The sequence below is a fragment of the Bufo gargarizans genome, chromosome 1 (assembly GCF_014858855.1).
Source record: "Bufo gargarizans isolate SCDJY-AF-19 chromosome 1, ASM1485885v1, whole genome shotgun sequence".
Taxonomy (NCBI): Eukaryota; Metazoa; Chordata; class Amphibia; order Anura; family Bufonidae; genus Bufo; species Bufo gargarizans.
The window spans coordinates 149,345,668-149,370,575 of record NC_058080.1 but is presented as its reverse complement, the minus strand read 5'-3'; the positions used below and the strand labels follow the sequence as shown (position 1 = coordinate 149,370,575).

The 24,908-nt window shown below is 42.1% G+C and overlaps 1 protein-coding gene across 1 annotated transcript in view; it reads right to left on the bottom strand.

Annotated features, from left to right (window-relative positions):
* Positions 1–24,908, bottom strand: part of TUSC3 (tumor suppressor candidate 3) — a 328,869-nt gene that overhangs the window by 12,042 nt on the left and 291,919 nt on the right. The window contains exons 7-8 of the mRNA XM_044295877.1: positions 24,389–24,452; positions 11,379–11,453 (exon numbers count right to left, since the gene is read on the bottom strand). Coding sequence (XP_044151812.1) covers positions 11,379–11,453; positions 24,389–24,452 — 139 coding nt within the window. The remainder of the gene's footprint in view (positions 1–11,378; positions 11,454–24,388; positions 24,453–24,908) is intronic.

Here is a 24,908-nt window from a genome sequence, read left to right as displayed (position 1 = left end):
GTATGACTAGCCAGTATAGTCAGTGGCATATCCGTTTGGTGCATTTTTTCTGTGATTTATGAATATATTTTCATCCGCACAATGCTCCATTTTGTGTAGGATGCCTTTGTGGTGCATGTGGACCGCGCCGACATCCTCCACCGTATGCAAAATATTTTTTGCTGGGGATAGTCGTTTGCTGCGGTCCACATGCGGTGGGGCTGCTCCCCCAATGAAAAACACGCTACAGTGTTAGGGGTTGAGCAGCTCCCCCAGATTTGCCACTATATTTCTGTGTTTATGAATATTCAGGACTCATCATTAGCAGCTGGAGCTTTTCAATACAAGATGTTGGCAGATTGACTGGGTCACTTAAAGAAAGTGACCAAGCATTTTGCTAAGCGAATCAGTCACTTATTTATGTTGCCCTTAGTTAGGATACCATAAAACTGGTGACAGGTTCCCTTTAAGTTTCAAGTAAAAAATAAAAATAAAAAAAAAATAAAACGCCCCTTTCCCATGATTTTATAATAAAAAATAAAAAAAATGCACATATTAGGTATCCTTGTGTCCGTAACACACAGCTCTATAAATAAATCACATGATACACCCCGTTCAATAGACCGCATAAAAAATTAACTGTAAAAAAAAGCTATTTGTGTCACCTTACATCACTAAAAGTGCAACACCAAGCGATCAAAAAGGTGTATGCCCCCCAAAATACTACCAATCTAACAGTCACCTCATCCCGCAAAACATGAGCCCCTACATAAGACAATCGCCCCCCCCCCCCAAAAAAAAAAAAAAACTATGGCTCTCAGACTATGGAGACACTAAAACATGATTTTTTTTTGTTTCAAAAATGCTTTTATTGTGTTAAATGTAAAAAAAATAAAAAAAAAGGATACATATTAGGTATCATCGCACCCGTAAAAACCTGCTCTATAAAAATACCACATGACCTAACCCCTCAGGTGAAAAAATAAATAAAAAACGGTGTCAAAAAAGCCATTTTTTTGTCACCTTACATCACAAAAAGTGTAATAGCAAGCGAACAAATAGTCATACACACCCCAAAATTGTACCAATCAAAACGTCATCTCATACTGAAAAAAATTAGGCTCTCAGACTATGGTGACACGAAAACATGATTTTTTTTTGGTTTCAAAAATGATATTGGTGTATGAAACAAAAAACAAAAAAAGCATACATATTAGGTATTGCCACGTCCGTAACAACCTTCTCTATAAAAACCTGACGTATTTGGTTTGATTAATGATCCCCTCTGTCTTTAAAGCGAACCTGTCTCCAGTGACCTTCATTGCTGCTTTGCCACTGCCTGGCCCTGCCAGTCAAAGCAGAGAGGGAGGGGCTGGCCCCAGAAAGGAGTGGACCTTGGGTGCAACAAGAGCAGATCAAGATCCACTCAGGTGAATTTTTCACTATGAAAGATAAGCTTAAAGGGAACCTGTCACCTGAAAAACGCATATTAAACTGACCACAGTACCTTATAGAATCCCCCAGTGTGTTGCTTATCATGTATTTCTTTCCTCTTTGTGTTTCTTCATACTTGTTAAAAACGCAGTTTTAATGACGGTTGGCGCTGTCTCCGAGTCAGGCTTGAAGTCAAGAGGGCAGCAGCCTCCTTGCTTCAAGTAAAGCTAAGCCCGCCCCTTACCCCTCCACTCTACAATTAGATGGACATGCTGCCGTGATCGTGCTCTTCTAAGCGCCTGCGCAGTACGCTGCCTGTTACAGCGTGGCGGCCAGACGAGCGTGCGATCGAACTGTCCGGCGCATCCGCAGTCAGCAAAAGGCAGGCGGGTGAGTGAGGATCGTGCTGTAATAGGCAGCGTACTGCGCATGCGCTAGAAGAGCACGATCCCGGCATCACGGCAGCATGTCCATCTAAAATCACTGGCTCTCCTTGTGCAGAGAGAGTGAGGTAACTGGGAGAACAATGTCCCTAGCCCTCTCTGCACAAGGAGAGCCAGTGATTGTATTACTGTTTTTCCTCAGTACATCTGCAGTGAAGATCTACTATTAGAATCTTGGTGGACCCTTTTACCACAAATTCGTTCATCTGCTTTGGCTGGATACATCTCCTTAAACTTTCATCAAACCGTGAGTGGTGACTATATAGTCCAAACTGTATTCTCTAAGTTTGCATACCCAGTGTCTGCTTAAACACATAATTCTATCTTATATATGCAGTTATCTAATTTTTCATTGTGGGACTTATTTTAGATTGGTATTGATATAAAAGTTACGTTTTACTAGGATAATTATTCAGTGATATACAGTTATATACTCCTACAAATTATATTTTTTCATGCTGTGAATTTTTTCAGCATGTCCATCTAATTGTAGAGAGGAGGGGTAAGGGGGCGGGCTTAGCTTTACTTGAAGCAAGGAGGCTGCTGCCTCCTTGACTTCAAGCCTGACTCGGAGACAGCGCCAACCGTCATTAAAAATGCGTTTTTAACAAGTATGAAGAAACACAAAGAGGAAAGAAATACATGATTAGCAACACACTGGGGGATTCTATAAGGTACTGTGGTTGGTTTAATATGCGTTTTTCAGGTGACAGGTTCCCTTTAATTGGTCACTAACCATTCATCAAAATTTGCATCAATAGTAAAGGTGAATATAAGAAACTTTGCAATATATCTTATGAGATAAAATAAGCCTCTTTCTTCCTCTCTTATTGCGGATCTGCAAATTGTGGATCCGCAATACACCCGGCCGGCACCCACATAGGAAAAGAATAGGACATCAGGCCGAGCTCGGAAATGCGGAGAGCACATAGTCTGCTCTCCGCATCCATTCCTGCCCTATTGAGAATGAATGGGTCCGCACCCGTTCCAGATATTGTGGAACGGAAGCGGACCCATTCCACGGACGTGTGAATGGACCCTTAGTTCACGATCCATGAGTATCAAGTCTGGTAAAACATGGTTACATAATCCTTTATTGTTGTCCTCCAAGAAACAAGTTTGTTTCTACCACTTTGCTTATGCTAACTGCAAGAAATCTCTCCATACTTCAAGCCTTCAAGGAGTTCTCTTTAAATAATTTTTAAAGGGGGTTCCAGAGTAATAGTGAAGTATAGGCATATACTCCTAATACCCAAACAAGATGGGGGTTCAGGGCCATCATCTCATGATATCAATAAAGTTTTCGAAGAATGGTTCAGAATGAAGATAATCAATTTTTCGTCCCTGAAAGAAAGGAATGATACTATGTTAAGTCTGGATCTTAAGGATGTTTATTTGCATGTTTCACTAGTCTAGGCCCACCAAATTTTTTTTAAAGCTAGCCATCAGCTGGGGTATGAATATCCAACAATTTCAATATTCTCTACAGCTCCCAGGACTTCTCAGAGCTAGACCTCAATATGGTGGTCTGCTTAGATCTGAAGGGGAGTTTTCTTGCATTAAGTTGCAAGAAAACTCAAGAAACTTGTTTCTTCCATGACCTCTCAGATTCAATGAGCCAAGTCTTTCCAATATTTGGCCTAATGTCTGAAACCATAAGACATCCTGTAGATTAGTGGTATTTTAGGCCCCTTTAGACAAAACTGATTAGTAGCTTGAACCAGTCAAAGAACTCCCTGGAGCAGAGCATCAGTCTGAATTAAAACAAATGTTGCATCAACAGAATTGAAACTTACTTTTTACAGATACATTTCAAACATGGCAGAGGCACAACTCATGACTCCTGCAGTAAGTAGTTTTTACTACCAGTGCATCCATCGGAAAGGTCCCCTTGTCTCTGGACCTACAAATCAAGGTCTCTGGACTTCCAATGATAGGCATTATCCTCCAATGCCAGGGACAGAGTGGTTTCTATAGCTCTTCCCCACTTTCAACAGTTGCTGTTGACCACAGCTGTAAGAGTCCAGTCAGACAATGCCACTATGGTGACTTACATACATTAAGAAAGTGAGGGTCTTGGCCTGAGTGGAGGAATGCATTGAAAATATGTCAGTGGTCCACATTAGCGAACTAAAGGTATGGGCAGATTGTCTCAGAAGTTACCAGATGATTCCAAGCAAGAGGACAATTAATCCAAAAGTGTTTGCTCGACTGGTAAAGCAAGATGACCAAGATCAAGCTGCTAGTGATCAAAGTCAATGCCAAGGTTGTGAAATTTTGATCGATCTATTGACACAACAAACCATGCTCACTGAACACCTTCTCCATACCATAAAATTTCTGGTTTGCGTTTGTGTTTAATCCTATGCCAAAGGTCTCAAAACTCTTATCAAAGGTCAGACAAGTCGGAGCATTTGTAATAGTCATCATACCATTCTAGCAGAGGAGAGCCCTTGGTGGATGCTTCTGAGGATGACTCAGTTTCCACCCACCTGGCTGCTGGAGGAAAAGCAACATATAAAGTACAAGACTTTATAGCGTCCACTTCAAGAGATAGTGCGTACAAATAAGAATACTGGTGGCTGAACCATTTTTTGAGAGATACCATCCAATTCCTGAAAAAATGGATTTGAGAAGAAGCTTAGAGTCCCATTACAATCAGACTCCTGGTCTCCGTTCTTTTGGCCTTCCTAGGTAAGTTTAAAAAAAAAAGTTTAACAGTGACTTTCGAAAACTGTTTAGTAGTACCGAGGGGACTTGTGTGGCCAGGAGGTTCTGGGTCTGGACAGGCGGCAATCAATCAAAGTCAGTAAGCAAAGTCTGAGGTCAGAGGCCGGCGTAAACAAGCAAAGTCCATAAACGAGATCCGAGGTCAGGGGCAGGCGGCAAACAGGCAAAAATCATAAATGAAGTCTGAGGTCAAAAGCAGGCGGCAAACAGGCAAAGTCCAGGAGTTCAATAAGCAAGGTCCACTACCCAGCGAAGCAGACAAAAGAGACACCTTAGCACTTGGAGATAGACAAGCTAAAACCATGAGGTTGCTCAGGCATCTTCCTGTGGTAGGAATACCTGCTGCATGCCAGCCATAGGCTGCTGAGATAGAGGGCGTGTATGTGCCTCTTCATAGGTCGAGAGAGAGGCACCCATGCAAGTTCAACCACCAGTACAAGTCTCCAGCTTGAAGGAAACTGGCATAGAATACAGATACCATAGTTAAACTATCTGCTGCCTGCGCTTGTCAGCATGGCGGCAGGGAAAGAGGGAGCCCGATGACCTTGCCCGCGGTTAGGGGCAGCAGCGCCGGCACGGACTGCTGGGCTAATAGCTGTCATCAGTTTGCCATCATTTGGTTCCTGTCATTTATTGGTGAGTTTACTTCTGGATATTCCTTGCCTGCCAGTGCTTCATAATATTATTCTTGCGACCGTATTCTTGGCCCTACTGGGGTTTCTAAGTACCAAGAGACAGCATTAGTGCCCAGGAAAGATGATTGCTATAGTCCAGTCCTGCAGTCTTGTAAAAACTGGCGTTGTTACAGATTTCTGGTATTTTCCACGCTGGGATCATGCAATGTGCTGCTGTGCAGAACTTCCAGGAAAGACTGGATTTCCTACACAATTCTTCTTTTCTGTAGACCAAGCAGCAGTACATAATAACATTCCCAATAAAAATGGGTTTTCTCCTTACACTTCCATGGAAGGCTTTCACGTAGAGATGGGCCAATATCATTTAATATTTTGCGTCACCTATCCAAAGCAGGATAAATGCCCCCTGTTATATTTTTTTGAGAAGATGCTTTTATTTGCACATTTCATAGCCTGCTGATTGCTATCCTGCTGATACAGGGGGCAGTTTGCTGAAATGATGAAGCACGCTACCAGCTATAGTCAGTAGCTTGAGCTATGTCTGAACATTGCTCTGCTTACAGTATTGCTATCTATAGGGCAGTACAATAAAAATAAGTACATAAAATAAAACCTACATCAAACCAGATTTCATATGTTCACATGGGATAAATGCTTGGAGCTCTGAACACCACTGTGTATGACAGGAAGACACACTATAAAATGGGATTACTTTCTTAATTCAAGTCACTGTGTACGTCAGATTTATTACGCTTCAGAGAATTATGTTTGACTGCAAAGCTTAGCTAAAAGGAAGTGCTTCTATCTCCATAATAATGAGGTTAGTGTAGAAGATATTGAAATGCCATTTCACATTGCTGTCTACAGCCAAACTGTTATGTGGCCTTTGGAACTAAGCTTTTTTTCTAATTTCGATTTGCAAATATTAGGACATACATCTATGCAAATAAGACACAGGCCACGGTCTCCGTTTCTATTATTATTATACGTATTCAAATTATTGCACATCAGGAAAATTCTCCTAGTTCTGGTACATGATTATACCAATATGACCTATAAATTAAATGGGTTTCCCACATTATTTTTTTTATATATATATACGGAAACAGCCTGGGTCCTGATAAAACAATAAAACCCTCCGATCCAGCGGTGCCATTCCTGCCTCACCCTGGGATGCAGCCAGTGAGTAATTGTTGTGGCTGCACCAGCGCGGGGCATGGGTCGTCACTGTTTCAGCCACAACAGTACATCACCGGCTGCAGCCAGGGAAGGCGAGTGTCAGTGTTTATTAATATTTTATGTCTGTTTTCATAAATATAAAAATAATAATAAATATATAAAATAAATAATAAAAATAATGCAAAAACATTAACTTTTTTTTAGGGCTATATAGAGTTAGCAAAGCTGATGTCTACAACTTGCTTACTATAACAATTTCTTCTCTGTGGTCTTCTAGAAGACTCCATGACTTTCCAAATGCTGAAGACAATACCGATAACTCACAGCTGATATTGGAGATCAGGGCCCTTCTATCTCATTGAGCAACGTGCTGTACATACTACTCCAGAAACCAAGGTAAAATTTAAAAAAATTAAATCAAGACATTACTACATATAGTAAGGCACATGGGGTTAATAACTTAGTACCTCCGTGTGCCTCACATTAGTAACACTGATTGTTGGTTGAGTCACCACAACACTCGCTGCAGTTCTTATGCTCGCTGTGCTTTACTGGCTGGCACAGACAAAGCACCGTAATTAGCGATAATCCATGTGCATTTCCAAGGATTTGATATGATTTGTATCTGTGCATGTACTGAACGTGCTCTGCTACTGTTCAGTGCCGCTCTTTATTGCATCTCTCTCAGTGTAGCTCACATAATTCACAGAATAAGATCACACTTTTACTATTTGGGGGGGTCATTTACTATTCTGAAATACGCCTAAATTAGGTGTATTTCAGTCACAGATTGCGCAACGGCTAGTTGAGCCGCTACCTGCAACGCAACCCCGCTCAAGCCAGGTCTAAAATTTTGGGGACGTGGTGTGTGGGCGGGAAGGGGACAGGCTTGTAGGCCTGTCTCGTTCATCATTTTCTACGCCTGTTTTAGGCATAGAAAATGGTCTTAATTTAAGACAGCTCGGAAGATGGCTTACATTTAGAACTGGCCTGCGCCTCTTCATAACTTTGGCGGAACCACCGCCAGCTATGGGCCTTTATTAAGACCGGGGTCTAAAACGCCATTGATAAAAGACCTAACACACGCAGATAGAAACATCTGATGCCAAAATCGTCCTTTCTTTTGCGATGAATCCAAGTTCTGTTTGGGATCTCACAGTGATCGGGTTTGAGTATGGAGGCCTCATTGTGGGCACTTCAATCTTGCCTTTGCTGCAGAGCGACACAGTACTCAAACTACTGGTGTGAACATCTGGTGAGCCATCACATATGAGAGTCAGTCAACCCTAGACCTGATGTGAGGGACACTAACAGCTCAGCGATATGTGCAGGACATCCTGCGGCCACATGTTGCCTCTCATGGCAGGACTTACGACTTCCATTTTTCAGCAGGATAATTCTCGCCCACAAACAGCAAGGGTTTCCGAGGAATGTCTCCACCAGATTACAACACTTTCTTAGCCTGGCCTGTAATCAGATTTATCTCCAATCAGGCATTTATGGAACCTGCTAGGACGCCAGCTTCAGAAGCCTAAAAGTAGCAGGATCTCCAGGCCAAGCTCCTTTGGTAAAATGTGCCGCAGGATACCATACACAACTTATATGCCTCCATGCTCAACCATATCTCATCTTGTATCCAGGTTAGCCGGCTGAACAGGATCCTAGAGCCTCCTTACAATTGTCCAGTTTCCCCAATAAACATAGCCTTTCCCTATAATATTGTAATCACTTACACATATCAATACATTCACACATAGAAAGTGTCATTCCATTCCAACAACTCCTTCATGGTGCGTTATTTTTTGTTGTCAGTTAGTAAGAGATACAGGCTTTTGAACTGTACGCTGATAATAAGCTGGATGGTCCCTCTACTTTAGTCCTCAGGATACCAGCTTTGTGGTTTCCAAAAAGAATTTCACATTTTGATTCATCTGACCACAGAACAGTTTTCCATTTTGCCTTATTCCATTTCAAATGAGCTTGGCACAGAGAAGACGGCAGTGTTTCTGGATCATGATGACATATGGCTTCTTCTCTGCATGATACGGCTTTAACTTGCATTTGTGTGAACGCAAACTATGTTTGTTCCTGAGTCCATGCAGTGATTTCCAGTACAGAATTACACCTCTTTTAGATGCAGTAGATGATGGGTATCCAATATTGACCGTCGGCCTTGTCTCCTGCATACATGGATTTCTCCAGATTCTCTTGATGAGATTATGTTCTGTAGATGATGGGATATTCAAAGTCTTTGCAATTTTACGTTGAGGAACATCTTTCTTTGCTTGAGAGACTCTGCCTCTATAACATGCTCTTTGTATACCCAGGCAGATGACTTAGTAGCAAATGGTTCCTCTTACTATTTTTTTATTCCCATTTACTTTTCCAGCCTTTTGTTGTCCGTCTCGACTTCTTTGAGATGTGTTACAGCCATCAACTTCTAAATGAGTTAACGTTTTTCACGAAATGGTAAAATGTCTCACTTTACAACATCTGAATTGAGGTTGTAAAGTAATAATATATAACAGTCCCTGCCAGCAATGTTAAAGAGGGCTACTAAACCTAAAGGGGTTATCCCATGATTAAAAACTGAACCAGCTCTGTACCTTCACACGGATCCAGCGATCCCCCATTCATTATTCAAATTGCTCTGCTTGCTTTATTTCAACCAGGCAACTTAGGGGTGTGTCCTTTCTGCTGCAGTTCTCTCCCTGTAACTGTCACAGCCTTTAGCAGTAGATATGGCTGGTGGCAGCTGAAGGGTGGAACTGGGTATGTGCAACCACCTCAATAAGGTGGGCAGAGAAATAATAAAAATAACAAACAGCAGGTGGCGCTATACATATCCATTTTATTTAATAACTCAGTGGCTATGCAAAATTAGTAAATGGATACAATTACATTGTATTCAGATCCAGGTGCTGCTTTTTTAATGGGACAAACTCTTACTATGCTGTTCCTCTGTTATTTCTCATGCAATACGTAGAGACCCACACTACTGACAATGTGGGTGGTAGTGCCCAGCTGTCCATATTATTCATACATTTCCAGGACTAATAACAGAGGAACAGCAAAACACAGAGTTGAAAGATGCTTCAGAATTATTTATGGGGTAAACAGACATTTCAGGAGAACTGTCGAGTAAGGAGAAAGAAATGGTTTGAGGAATTTCCACTTCTTGTCCCGGCAGAGGTACATCCCAATAAGGGGAAAATGCAGTTAAATAATGGATAATAGTGATCACGCAGAAGAGCCTGACAGTCTGGGCTGTAATGTCATGTGCCGGTATTTTCTGTTGTGTTGACAGGGATTTTCTAGTTGGTATTGGGATCAGAACTACATGTCCCAGAAGTTCTTTAAAGCATCAGGATCAGCATTATGAACTTTAAATTCAATTGTACACCTGTGTCCTGATGTACATTGTAAATACTTGTGTACAAGCATTAAAGAACGATCAGATATAAATTAGGTTCTAGAAATCTACAGATTATAAAAGATATTCCCGTATGAACAAACTGCATAGGGGATAACTGTTAGATCAGTTGGGGTCTGACCACAAGATTGGAGCGGTGGTTGAGCATGTGCGTTGTCGCTCCATTCAAGCCCCATGGAACCGCCGGAGATAGCGTTGTGCTGTACTGATTTAATAGTCATCCCCTATCCAGTGGACAAATGCTTCTTCCATTGCAACAAGCAGAGAAAATAACCGCAAATAAATAAATAAATAAAAATAATAAAAAAGTTCCAACCCAGCCCAAGGGTTTGCCATGCCTTGAATCCCTTTTGCACTGCCCTGATGCAATAAACTAACACATACACTGTGACTTGCTGCTCCAGGGTTATTTATATATTTTACTCACTTCTATAGCACTGACATATTCCGCAGCGCTTCACACACGTTATCATTGATTGCTGTTCCCAGCAGGGCTCACAATCTAAGTTCCCTATCAATATGTTTTTGGAGTGTAGGAGGAAACCGGAGTCACCCTACGCAAACACGGGGAGAACATACAAACTCCATGTAGATTTTGTCCTTGGTCGGATTCAAAACCTAGAACCCCATCATCTTCCGAACACTCGTTCCATGTAAAAGGTGCCGCAGATCACCTGATGAACAAGCAAAACACTTGGTCATCGAGTGAAATAATTGTTGGTGCGGACATCTGCATCATCATTTCTGGGCAACAGATCGTGCTGTCTAAACGGCACTCAGAAACAATGAATCTGTATGAGGACAAGAGATGGCAGCCAGACGCCATACAGTGGAGGCGATCCCGGCATGTGAATACTGCGCTTCACCTCTATTGAAACGCAGGCAACTGTCAGGAAAGAACGCTTCCTTCTCGTCAATCACCTGCTCCATCGGGCTGTGTAAATCCAGCCTAAATCTCCCTGTACCAGAGGTCAGTGTTTTTAAGCCTTGCACACGCCCAGTCAAAAACATTACCATTAAGGCTAGGATCAGGAACGGTAATGCACAACCACTTGATATATAACTGCCCAGTGATCTCAGCCATTGCTTTAATCTTTTTTGAAAGTGCAGAAGATGGTTTTAAAAGGACATCTAAGGAGACAATACCAGAGGCCACAATTCAATGCAACGTTGGAAGGGCTCCCTTATAGTATAGTACTGGTGTAGAAGTAATCCCTGTTTAAAAGGATTATCCTACTGTGCAGCCACAAACCAGCCGTGCGACGCATAGAGGTGACTAACACGGAAGTCCTTTTCATTTTGTGTGTGCGCCCAAGAATCCGATTTAACCATCACACAGCCGGTTTGTGGGACCACATCTGTTCCAGAGTGACTATAAAGATGAAAATGACTGGTTAAAATACAATCTTTTATACTATGGATGCATTACTTTAGTTTATAGGGGTGATCGCAGTCTCTTTAAAGTTGTTTATGTGTTTTAGGTTTCATATAATAAATAAAAACAAGAAAACAAAATTCTTAAAATGATGCCATAAAATAACTTACTTCTTCTTTTTCCGACATCTCCTTTTGAGGTTGCAGCTTCATTAAGGAGGACCATTCCCATGGTGATTGCCGCATCTAAAATTGTTGTTAAGGAATCTCTAGAAAGTGATCTTTAACAGAGCAAGTAACATCCACAATCAAGTCTACAGAATATGAACAGAAATTAAAGGGGTTTTCCAAGATGTTACTACTGATGACCTATCCTCATGGTAGGTCATCCGTATCTGATCAGTGGGAATCCGACGCCCCCACCGATCAGCTGTTCAAGAAGTCAGCGGCGCTCACAGTAGCACTGCAGCCTTCTAGCAGCTCTCCATAGGCCAGTGAGGACACGTTCATTGGTCACGTGGCCTGGGTGCAGCTCAGCCCCATTCAAATGAATGAAGGCTGAGCATGATACCAAGCACAGCCCATATAAAATGTATGCTGCTGTGCTTGGTAAACATGGAGAAGGCCGCACAGCTCACAGGAGCGCTGCTAACTTCTCAAACAGCAGCCAGGGTGTCGGATCCCCACTGATCAGATACTGATGACCTATCCTGAGGACAAAGAGAGGCAGTATACTAGTGTTAGGGACCCATCTGCGGAAACCACCTTGACGTCTAGTAGATGGGCCCCACACGTTTGATCAAATATGTGCGCTTCCATTGACTCATTTATAGTAGGTATTGTACCACTTTTATGATCCCCATTTCTTAGCTCTATTGTTTGTATGTATAATGGTGTGCAGCCATTTTCTTTTTTTATAATCATGTTTGCCTCATGGATATGCACCTGTGATTATGAAGGTATTACTATCCTGAGGTCAGGTCATCAGTCTTAAAATATTGGAAAACTCTTTTCTAAATTACACTTTCATGTTTACATGCAGTTGAAAAAGTGAACAAAAAGTTAATAACATTTTTATATCTTGGTACTGTAAATGGAGATGAACACAAATCATGTTGTCCTAGGGCTTTTTATCTTCTTAACTGCTCAAAAGACATATTTGTTAAAGGTCTTGAGTTGAAAATTAAGTATAGGTGTCTGAATGCTTACCAGTTTTATTATAATTTTCCAGGTCTGTTATGCACCTTTGTTTTGATGCTGCTAGGGCTTCCTGTGGGTAGGATTGTTCATGTAATGGACTAAAGTTTCCATGATTCCTCTCTGCTCTCGCATACATTTCCTCTATTTACAGCTGCCTGCGTGCTCCTCCATTACAATGTGTAAGGTAGGGCTATAATTACTTCCTGTCTGCTCTGCTATTCTTATGCTCACTGAATATGCATTATGGATTCCCTCATTTATTGTTCAATTGCTGGACATGTTTATACAGGCAATGATTGGAAATGTACATTCGCACAAACTACCTTTTGGAGCGATCACTGCCCTGTGTAAATGGGTCTTAAGTGCTGGTGTAAACAACGGGTCAAATTTCTACATATATTTAAACCAGAAAAATTTAGGTGAAAACCACATTTATGAAGACGATTGGCCACTTTTTCTAATGGCTATGTCCAATGTCCTCTCCACTGAGCCCTCTGAGATGCAGTACTACTGTACAAGAATAACACCGTTGCCCTGACTCCAAATCACCAAGTTGAATGTCCATTCTCACACATATTCCAGATTGTGCACCGAAAGACTTGCACTAGAATACGTTGAGATGACTCATCCTGGAGTCCTTTCGATTATATGGACATACTCATGAGTCCTTTTAATATGTTCCAGTGCTAGTTTGCAGGTGCACAATGAAGGAAAGTTGGAGAGTACGAATATATAAATTAGTGATCTGGAGTCAGGGGCTGTACTGTACTTCATAGGGCTTAAAGGTGACAGACTCCCTTTAACAAGGAAATTTCCCATTGAACGGCTACAAGTAGAGTTTCTTGAAAAATGTAAGAAACTGATAAAGAAAGAATATTAGAAAATTGTATAATTTCTTTCTTTATATAAAGAATACTATTTATTAGTTGAATTAGAATACCCTTTAAGAGTCTTCATGGGTCCATACACTTAGACATTCAGTCCTAAACTATGTTCCCTACATACAGTGAAACATACGCCAAGAGTCCACCTATGTGAGAGGCCATCCCCTTTTCCAGACCAGGTTTCCAGTTTTATCATACATTATATTGCCCATCTACTTTGGGAAGACCACCACTTAGAAGTTTACTCTTCAATACAATTTTGGGCGCCTAAAAGAGATTTCACTTCAAATTTTAAGATGAAATATCAGACTACAGATTTACGTGTGAAAATGATATATCTACAAATTGGATGGTAAAGTGCTTGAGATACTCAGAGTACCAAGAAAGCCTATTAGTTTTGTTATACTAAATCCTTCTTATACCCAACTGCACAGGGCTCTTATAAATCAATAGAACCAGTCACTTCAATAATCGATCAATAGATTAGAATTATACAGAGAAGATGATGCTACGTTATTAATGCAGATCCCAAATGTGCTCATCTTCAGATGAACGCTCAATGAACAGATGACAGATGGTTCTAGTCCTGAAGACACGTGATTCATTATCGGATTCTAGATGCTTCGCTCCAGTATCGATCATCATTATGTTATTGGCAGATGATAAGATTTGCACTTTAATAAGGCAAAATATCATCTGGCTTGTAGAAAGATGTTACAGTAACCGGGGTGTTAGGTGTCAGACTTCGTCTCCTTGTGACGCTCTTTTCAGAAAAAAGAAAATAAATCACTAAATCGATATCAGAAATCTGGAAGGAAGCAAACACTGGGCCGTGACAATGTTCTACGATGTGGTAGGCTATTTGAAATGCACATCACTAGGATACAATATCTACAGCAATGGAAAAACCAAGCAGTTCTCGTTTGCTCTCCATTCAAAATACTAAAAACACAAAACCACCATTAGAAGCTTGTTGCTAAGACTACCATGTGTGTTACTAGATATGGGCTGCCATGATGAATGCCAGCTCCTTGCCCTTTTATCATAGGTACAATTATAACACTATTACAGTAGAAAACCTCCTGATAGCAGGGTATATTGAGTAAGGGATTGTCCACACCTACCGGGTAATTGCCACTGCAAAGATTACCCTGCTCTACCAAACCCCTCATCTTATGCAGGGCTGCACCACCGATGAGGCTAGGTGAGGTTATCGCCTCAGGCAGTACCAGGTACAGGCAAGAGGGCCATGGGCAATGAGCGCTTTCATTGTGGCAAAGGGGTTATGCTAAGAAATTGCTATGGGGGGGGGGGGGGGGGGGGGGGGGGCTCGGTTTCAGTTTTCGCCTGTGGCCACAGAGGGTCTAGGTGCACCCCTAATCTTATGTCTATGAGTGAATGGGGTAAGCAGTTGTTAGACACCTCGGACACATCCCACAGGTGGGTTGGCTGAAAAATGGATGGGCAGTGCAGACAGATGGGATTTTTGAAGGGCATCTATCAGCAGATTTGTACCTATGAAACTGGCATTGCGCGCCATTGCCCACGGCATGTTAAGTATTAAAACAGCCCAGATCAGCACTCCTTCTGGTCCGGGCTGTTAGAGCAGAGCCGCGGCTCTCATGTGAGAGCCGGGTACCCGCTCCCCGCTGTGCAGCACTTAGACTAGGCCGCCGTAAAAAAAATAAAGAGTATAGGTGGTCACTAAGGTCCTGCTGAGGTCACAAGACAGAGGAAAAAACTCTGACCCGTACCAGTCCTATGCATATATACCATAGAGGTTATTCATGAGAAAACCCCTTTAAGGGTATCTATTACTCTGTGTCTCTCTCTCTCTCTCTCTATATATATATATATATATATATTTTTTTTTTTACTATATATATATATACTCACATTGCTGAGAAAAAGTATTTATAATATATGCAAATGAGCCTCTAGGAGCATTACACCTAGAGGATCAGCTCTCTAACTGCCACACCCACTCCACTTTGATTGACAGGACCAGACTATGTAAACGTCATCACACCTAGTCATGTCAATCAAAATGGAAAGGAAGCAGAAGTTGCAGAGACAGAGGAGCTTCTAGGTGTAATGACAACGCCCCCGTTGCTCCTAGAGGCTTATTTGCATACATTAAAGCTTCATTTTTCTCAGCAATGCAGGAACATATGAACATGGGACCAACACAGATGTCTTCAGCTGCCGAGCGCACATGTAACAGGTCAGCCAGTGTCATAGGTACCATTCTGCTGACAGATGCCCTTTACCCGTAGGATACCAGAGCCGTAGCTGTATGGTGCTGGGAACCGGGTTCAAAATACCAGCACCGTAGAACTATGGTGCTTTGTTTACCTGGTCCCTGAGTGAAATCACTTGGTGACCGGGTGATTATGGCTGCTCAGGACGGCAGGCAGCCATCTTCCCAAGGGGCAGAGGGACGTTTTTCCGCCCCTGTGCAGCATCGATCGCTGCGATTTGCCGATTTCTGCAGACTGGCCAGTCGCAGGTCCGGATGATTTTTCATTTATCCAGGAAGCTGCAGGGGGTTGGAAAAGGCTTTGTACAGGGGTGACTGGTGCTGAACTTCGGGAACAACGCGCCAGCCTATGGCAGCACTACAGCTGCACAGGAAAGGGAAGATCCTCCCTGCATGCAGCCATTCCAGCTGGTGACTGCATGCAGAGCAGACCTGTGCCCCTCTGTGCTGTATCTGACCTGCTGGGATTTGTGGTTCCACACCGCTGCGCTTTTTCTGCAATTCTACCTGCTGAAAAAAGAAGAAAATAAGAACATCTGGAACTGCTGCAGTGATTTTTTTTTCAATTTGCAGCAGTTCCAGATCCCTAAACCACCCTCCGTCCCTTCCCGCTCCCACCCTTCCCCCCGTCCTTTGTTTACGGACACCATTTGGTCCGTGCACTTTTTTAAATTCTTTTTTTTTACAATTTTCCAGCTCTGCACAACATTTTCATTGTGCGAGTTGTGACCACCAAGGCTGTTTAGTACATATCTGCCTGATCAGCAATGTTTTATAATTTTTTGGGTTAAAAAAAAAAGAATAAAGTGTAGTTAGGGGTTTATATAAATATATATAGTAACATAGTACATAAGGCCGAAAAAAGACATTTGTCCATCCAGTTCGGCCTGTTATCCTGCAAGTTGATCCAGAGGAAGGCAAAAAAAGCCCTATGAGGTAGAAGCCAATTTTCCCCACTTTAGGGGAATAAAAAATTCCTTCCCGACTCCAATCAGGCAATCAGAATAACTCCCCGGATCAACGACCCCTCTCTAGTAGCTATAGCCTGTAATATTATTACACTCCAGAAATACATCCAGGCCCCTCTTGAATTCCGTTATTGTACTCACCATCACCACCTCCTCAGGCAGAGAGTTCCATAGTCTCACTGCTCTTACTGTAAAGAATCCTCTTCTATGTTTGTGTACAAACCTTCTTTCCTCCAGACACAGAGGATGTCCCCTCGTCACAGTCACCGTCCTGGGAATAAATAGATGATGGGATAGATCTCTGTACTGACCCATGATATATTTATACATAGTAATTAGATCTCCCCTCAGTCGTCTTTTTTCTAAAGTGAATAACCCTAATTTTGATAATCTTTCAGGGTACTGTAGTTGCCCCATTCCAGTTATATCTTTAGTTGCCCTCCTCTGGACCCTCTCCAGCTCTGCTATGTCTGCCTTGTTTACAGAAGCCCAGAACTGTACACAGTACTCCATGTGTGGTCTGACTAGCGATTTGTAAAGTGGTAGGACTATGTTCTCATCACGGGCATCTATGCCCCTTTTGATGCAACCCATTATCTTATTGGCCTTGGCAGCAGCTGCCTGACACTGGTTTTTGCAGCTTAGTTTGCTGTTTATTAAAATTCTTAGATCCTAGATTCCATGTCAGTGTTACCGAGTGTTTTACCATTTAGTATGTACGGGTGACTTGCATTTTTCCTTCCCATGTGCATAACTTTACATTTATCAGTGTTAAACCTCATCTGCCACTTATCTGCCCAAGCCTCCAATCTGTCCAGATCCCTCTGTAGTAGTATACTGTCCTCTTCAGTGTTAATTACTTTACACAGTTTAGTGTCATCTGCAAAAATTGATACTTTACTATGCAAGCCTTCTACAAGATCATTAATAAATATATTGAAGAGAATAGGGCCCAATACTGACCCCTGAGGTACCCCACTAGTGACAGTGACCCAATCTGAGTATTTACCATTAATAACCACCCTCTGTTTTCTATCACTGAGCCAGTTACTTACCCACTTACAGACGTTTTCTCCCAGTCGAGCATTCTCATTTTAGATACTAACCTTTTATGTGGTAGTGTCAAATGCTTTGGAGAAGTCCAGATACACGACATCCATTGATTCGCCGCTGTCAAGTCTAGAACTTACCTCCTCATAGAAACTGATTATAGAGCTCTATAATCAGGGAGCGATCAGACATTTCGACTGCGCCTGCGCCGAATGCCGCCGAATGCAGAGACGAACGGCGCAGGCGAGAGATTTCGGACGCCAGAAGCAGGGGGAGGATCGATTTCACTAGGAGATGGGCGTGCTGGAGCGAGGAGCTGGGCGGCAGTTTATGAAGGTAGACGGAGCCTCTAGGTGCTGAAAAGACGCCCGCATAGCACCTAGAGGCTCATTTGCATAAATATAAAAGTGCTTTTTTAAACAAAACGGCGGAACGGAGGAATATAATACTTAGCTTGTATGGTACATCAGACACTAGCGGATCGCTAGTGTCTGAAAACGAAATGTGTGCAAAGAAAGTGGTAGAAACCCTTTAAACACTGTAGTGAATGTTCATACTACAGTTTTTGCACGCACAAACTGTGTGCGTGCATGCTGCAGAGCACCGATAACCAGTGTGCTCATTTACATCTTTAAAAAAAATTAAAAATTCTGTGAAAAAAACCTGCAGTTAGTGGTAGGTAGTTATATATATACATATATAGATATAAAAATCAATGTCAGTTAGTGTTAGTTAAGTGTCAGTTTAGTATTTTGCACGAACACACCATCTGCATGCGAGCATTTTGAAACCAATGAGCACCGATCAGTAGTGTCCATGATCTACTCATTTTTCCCAGTTTTTTTTGTGCAGAACAACCTTTTTTTTTTCAATTTTTATTTCTACTTTTCTACTTCTCCCTTTTTTCTCCTAAGTTTAATTTCCAATTTATTACAAGCCCCTTCACGTGTGAAAGCACCTCATACACACCCCACACTAAATAAAGTTTTACATTACATATTTCACACGTTACACCCCAAAAAAATAAAAATGGCCTGTCCGCCCAACGAGTATACTCAGCTGAAGAGGCATACGCGTATGTGAGTCGGCCAGTGAGGGAGAAGAGGATGCCACTTTCTTCTACCCCCTCATCATCATCCGGTGATGAGGGACCCTCTAGAAGGCGCCCCAGGGTAGCAGTTGAGACAGTCCCCCAGAGTGACCCCATATGGACTCCACTCCCTAAAGATTATCAGCCCCATATTCCTGAGTTTGTGGGCAGCTCAGGAATTCAGATTGTTTGGGCTTCACAGAAATGAATTTAAAAAAATCTTTTTCTCTGAAGATTTTATAAATTTGATGGTAACCCAAACAAATTTATACGCCCAGCAATTTATTTCCTAGAACCCCACAACACCATACGCTAGACCCCAAGGTTGGACCCCAGTAAATGCAGCAGAGATGACTTTTGGAGGCTCTTGCTGCATATGGGCCTAGTAAAAAAAAAACTAAGATTACTCAGTATTGGAGTGCGGATGTCTTGTACCACACTCCAATTTACAGTAGTGCCATAGCCCGTAATCGATTCCAAGCAATTCTGAAATTTTTGCATTATAACAATAATGCAGAGTGCCCACTCCAGTATGACCATGCATTTGACAGTCTGTTCAAAATTAGGCCCATCCTTGACCACTTCAAACGCAAAGTTCTCAGAAGTGTACACCCCAGAACAAAATGTCTGCTTAGACGAATCCCTATTACTTTTCAAAGGGAGGGTAAGATTCCGCCAGTACGTGCCCAGCAAGCGGGCAAGGTAAAGCATAAAAATGTATAAAGTCTGTGAGAGTAGCTCTTGGTACACTCATAAGTTCTGGGTTTACGAAGGGAGGGACACCCGGATTGAACCTCCAGAATGCCTGCCCGTCCTAGGAGTTAGTGGGAAGATCGTGTGAGACTTACTGTACCCACTGCTGAATAAGGGTTACCATCTCTACGTGGATAATTACTACACCAGTCTACCACTTTTCCAGTCCCTAGCTTCCAGAGGTACTGTAGCATGCGGCACAGTACGCAAAAATCTGAGAGGCCTCCCTAGATCCCTGGTAGGGCAACCACTAAGAAAAGGAGAAAGCCATGCTCTCCTCCATCAGAACAAGTTGGTGGTTAAGTACAAGAGGGATGTCCTTTTACGGACCACATTCACAGTAACACCAGCTCCCCTGTCGCTGTACGAGGTACCACTACCACTGTACCCAAGTCAGACTGCATCCTGGACTACAATAAACACATGGAGGGGGGGTGATCTTTCAGATCAAGTTCTAAAGCCCTTCAATGCCACACGAAAAACAAAAGTGTGGTACAAAAAGCTGGCCTTACACATTGTACAGATGGCACTGTACAATGCGTTCATGCTATCTAGATCTAGAGGCCATCCAAGAATATTCCTACAATTTCAAGAGGTGGTGATAAAGACCCAAATGTTTTCAAACCAAGCAATGGAGGGTCCCAGTACTTCTGTAAGTTACCGTGCCCGAGTTGTACCAAGGCAACATTTCCCTGTGTTCCAAAAGAGGGATAAGGAAAGTCACCTTTCACCATTGTGAAACCTGCCCTGAAAAACCTGGCCCGTGCATCAAGGATTGTTTCAGAGTCTATCACTCATCCATGGAATAATTTCATCCTTGATGTACCCTGTAATTTTACCACCTTATATCTGATTTAGTCCGCATAGCTTACATATCCACTTTTCACCAACCACTACATATTCATTTTTGTAATACACCTGTTTGGTCAAAGGTGCCCTTTTCACCACTTTCCACAATGTTCGTACGGGGCTGCTCTTTCCAAAATGGGGTCAGTTTTGGGGGTTTTCTTAGGGACCTCAGGAATTATTTAAATGCGACATGTCACCTAAAATCAATGTCTGCCAATTCAGGCCTGCCAGCAAAATCCATATTTAGCCATTTGCCTGGTGTGCGACCATACAGCATGCTACAAGCACATATGGGGTGTTTCCTGAATGGGGAGAAAATGGGAAACATATACTGGGGTGCATTTTCACAAATATGTGCTTTGAAATCCTTTAACAAGGGTTTATGTCTTCTGTGAGACACTTGTTTGCTGAAAAGTTCCCTTTCCACCACTTAAAATGTTCGTACGGGGATGCTCTTTCCAAAATGGGGTCACTTCTTGGGGTTTTTGATTTTTGGGGACCTCAGGAATTTTTTAACATGCGACATGGCACCTAAAATCCATGTCTGCTTATTCAGGCCTGCAAAATCCATATTTTGCACTTTGCCTCAAGAGCCATGCTGTGCGCCAATATAGCAGGCTACAAGCACATATGGGGTGTTGCCGGGGAAGTGGGTAACAAAATGTGGGGTGCATTTTGTTCGGTTACCCCTTGTGAAAGTGAAAAATGTAAGTGTAAAGCAACTTTTTCTGGAAAAAAAATTGTAATTTTTCATTTTCACAGCTAAGTATTTCCTAATTCTGTGAAATGCCTGATGGGTCAAAGTGCTCACTACACGCCTTTAAATTCTCCTTGAGGGGTCTAGTTTCTGGAATGGGGTCACTGTAGGGGTACCTCAGGTTATCTTCATATGCGACATAGCTCCAAAAAGCCAATGCTGCAGAATCTGTCCTCCAAAAGCCCTCTGGTGTTCCTTCCCTTTTGAACCCTGCCATGTGCTCAAGAATCCGTTTTTGAGCACATGTGGGGTGTTGCCATATAAAGGGGGAAATGTGTAACAAAATGTGGGGTGCATTTTGTCCTGTCAGCCCTTGTAAAAGTGAAAAATGTGTGAGTAAAGAAACTTTTTCTGGAAAAAAAAAATTGTGATTTTCACAGCCAAATATTTCCTAATTCTATGAAATGCCTGATGGGTCAAAGTACTCACTACACACCTTGAAATACTCCTTGAGGGGTCTGGTTTCCGGAATGGGGTTAACACTATAGGGGTACCTCAGTCTTCAAATACAAAATGGTGCCTAAAAAACATTCTAGAAAAATGTGCCTCCAAAATCCATATGGCGCTGCTTTCCTTCTGACCATTGGCACATGCCCATAGAGCAGTTTACCGCCATATATGTGATATATCTGTAAACTGCAGAATCGGTGTAATGCATATTAAAGTTTATTTGCTGTGTTGCAAGAAAAAAAGTTGATTAACATAAAAAATATACCCAAAAAAGTGAAATTTAGACATTTAACCTCCATTTTCATATTATTCTTGTGGTACACATCAAGGGTTAACATCAGTTTTGAATAATTTGAGGGGTGTAGTTTCTAAAATGGGGTCAATTATGGGGTTTTTCCATTACATAAGCCCCTCAAAATCACTTTATAACTGAATTGGTGCTTAAAAACGTACAATGTGTCACGAGAAAAGCTTAGAATGGCTTAGTTTTATCCAAATGAACTGGATAAGCTTCAATATTACACAAGCCCATGGACAAAAGTGGTGCTGTTTATGCATATTTTTCTAATCTGATACAACTCATTTAACCCCCTCCCGACCAGCGCTGTACTATTCTATAAAGATGGCACCCGTTCCTGAGCAGAGTGGGCGCCATAGCCATGGGTTGCCTGCTGTTCCTTATAGCAGACATCCGCGGCTAATGTCCGCAACCGGCAGTAATGCCAACGGTGAACCTTTAACCCCTCAGATGCCATGGTCAATCCTGACCACAGCATCTGAGCGCACGTTTCCGGTGATGCTCCGGCTCATCCGTGCGGCAATCGGAGGAGCCGAAGCTTGTGTGCAGCAGCCCTAGTCTTTGTGAATGACAGGAGGCTGCTGCATAGTATTTCCTATGGAGCCTTGCCTGTAATAGAGCTCAATAGGACACTAGCAATGCTCATGCATTGTGGTCTATGAGAATAGCAATCTGATGATTGCTTGTTATAGTTCTCTATGGGAACTATAAAAAAAAAAGTGTAAAAAAAAAAATAGTCTTTAAAAAAAATAAAAAAAAATAAGATCACCCCCCCATTCCCCAAAATAAAAACAAAAACTTTTTTTTTTTTAAACTACACATCATGGGTATCGCCATGTGCGAAAACACCCATGGTATCTTTCTGATACGGCAAACAGCAAAACTGAAAAAAACTTCAAAATGGCCGAGTCGCCGTTTTTGGTCGCTTCATTTTCTACAAAAAAATTAAATAAAAAGTGATCAAAAAGTCATACACACCGCAGAATGGTATCAATGAAAAGTTCCGATCGCCCTGGAAAAAATGAGCCCCCATACAGCTCCGTACCCATAATTTAAAAAAAGTTATAGGAGTCAAAATATGGCAATGAAAAAATAAAACTGTTTTAATTATTTTATCACTATCAAAACGCAAGAAAAACTATACATATAAGGCAGTGTTTCCCAACCAGTGTGCCTCCAGCTGTTGTAAAACTACAACTCCCAGCATGCCCGGACAGCCTTTGGCTGTCCGGGCATGCTGGGAGTTGTAGTTTTGCAACAACTGGAGGCACACTGGTTGGGAAACACTGATATAAGGTATCGCCGGATTCGTACTGAATGAAAGTAGAATGAAAGTTACTGGTCATTATTGCACATCGAACACCGTAAATAAAAAACCTGTAAAACTGTGGCGGAATTGCTTCTTTTTTTTTTTGCAATTTCACCCCATTTGAAATTTGTTTCCCGCTTCCCACTACATCATATGCAATATTAAATGGTGGTGTTGGAAAGTACAACTTGTCCCGCAAAAAACAAACCCTCATAAGGCTATGTGAACAGAAAAATAAAAAAAAGTTATGGCTCTGGAAAGGCAGGGAGCGCAAAACAAAAGCAAAAAAAACCCTCTGGGGTAGAAAGGGTTAAAGGGAACCTATCACCATGAAAATGCCATGTAATCTGCAGGCAGCATGTTATAGAGCAGGAGAAGCTTAGCAGATTGATATATAATTTTGTGGGGAAAGATCCAATGTAATTTTTATTCCATTCATTTATATTCCTGCTCATTCTGAGCTTTGAAGTCCAGGAGGCGGTCCTATCAGTGATTGGCAGCTGTCTCTGTGTACACAGCAATAGAGGGGAGGCTGACAGTCACTGATTGAAGTCCAGGAGGCGGTCCTATCAGTGATTGGCAGCTGTCTGTGTGTACACAGTCATAGAGGGAAGGCTGACAGTCACTGATTGAAGTCCAGGAGGCGGTCCTATCAGTGATTGGCAGCTGTCTGTGTATACACAGTCATAGAGGGAAGGCTGACTGTCACTGATTGAAGTCCAGGAGGTGGTCCTATCAGTGATTGACATCTATCTGTTTACACAGTCATAGAGGGAAGGTTGTCAATCACTGATAGGACCCCCTCCTGGACTTCACAGCCCAGAATGAGCAGGAATATAAATGAATGAAATACAAGTTTTACTGAATCTTTTCCCATAAAATGATACAGTACATCAATCTGCTCAGCTCCTCCTGCTCTATAACATAGTGCTGGCAGATTACACTACATTTTCATGGTGATGGTTTTTCTTTAACAATAAAGCCATAGGAAATAATGCTTGCTGTAACCCCGGCCGTTCCCCGCGCTTTGCTACAAATAATGTGATATATCCTATCTGTAAAGAGTCGGAGCCGTGCACAGTGTTTAGCCCTGCTACAGAATACAGTTCCAGGGAACATTACACTAGAAAGCCAATGAAATTATTATTGCAGATATTATTTGTAACAACCTATACTCCTGCTGATTACAGTCCCAGCGCTATAAACTATAAGCACTTACCTCTACCAGCCGGGGTATGGAGGACATTTTTGTCATTGTTAAAAATGACAGAGCAATAACAAAAGCATTTTATTTTACGTGATTGGAAGGATATTCAGCAACAGGATAATATGAGATTCTGCCACAAACTGAGCCTGACTGCTCCCGTGAATGTAACTCTGAAAAGAGAAGATTTGGGCATTAGTAGTCATAAACACAGTCCTCGTGTATTTTATTCATATCTTTATAGGTTTACGCATCCTGCTAGACACTTAGGGACAGCTAACTTATTATGCCATTACATATTGACAGAGTGCCCTCTATTCATCTGTTATATGGTGCAGTCACTGGTTTTAGGAGGCAGTAAAGCGAGACTGGCGACAAAGAGGTAGCGTATTACGTCCAGACGTGAGAGATTACGTCCGGTACCTCTTCTGTCCCTATCCAAAAGGCAGTACAAGCTAACTGCTAGTACATACATTGTTTGCAGTAAGCAGCACGTGCCTCACCCCAGGCTCCTTGCTACAATTACTGTGAATGCTTAAAGGGAGTCTGTCAGCAGTTTTGACCATGCTAAACTGCTGACAGCAATAGGTAGGGTTTGAGGAGTGTAGTACAAACATACCTTTTGTGGA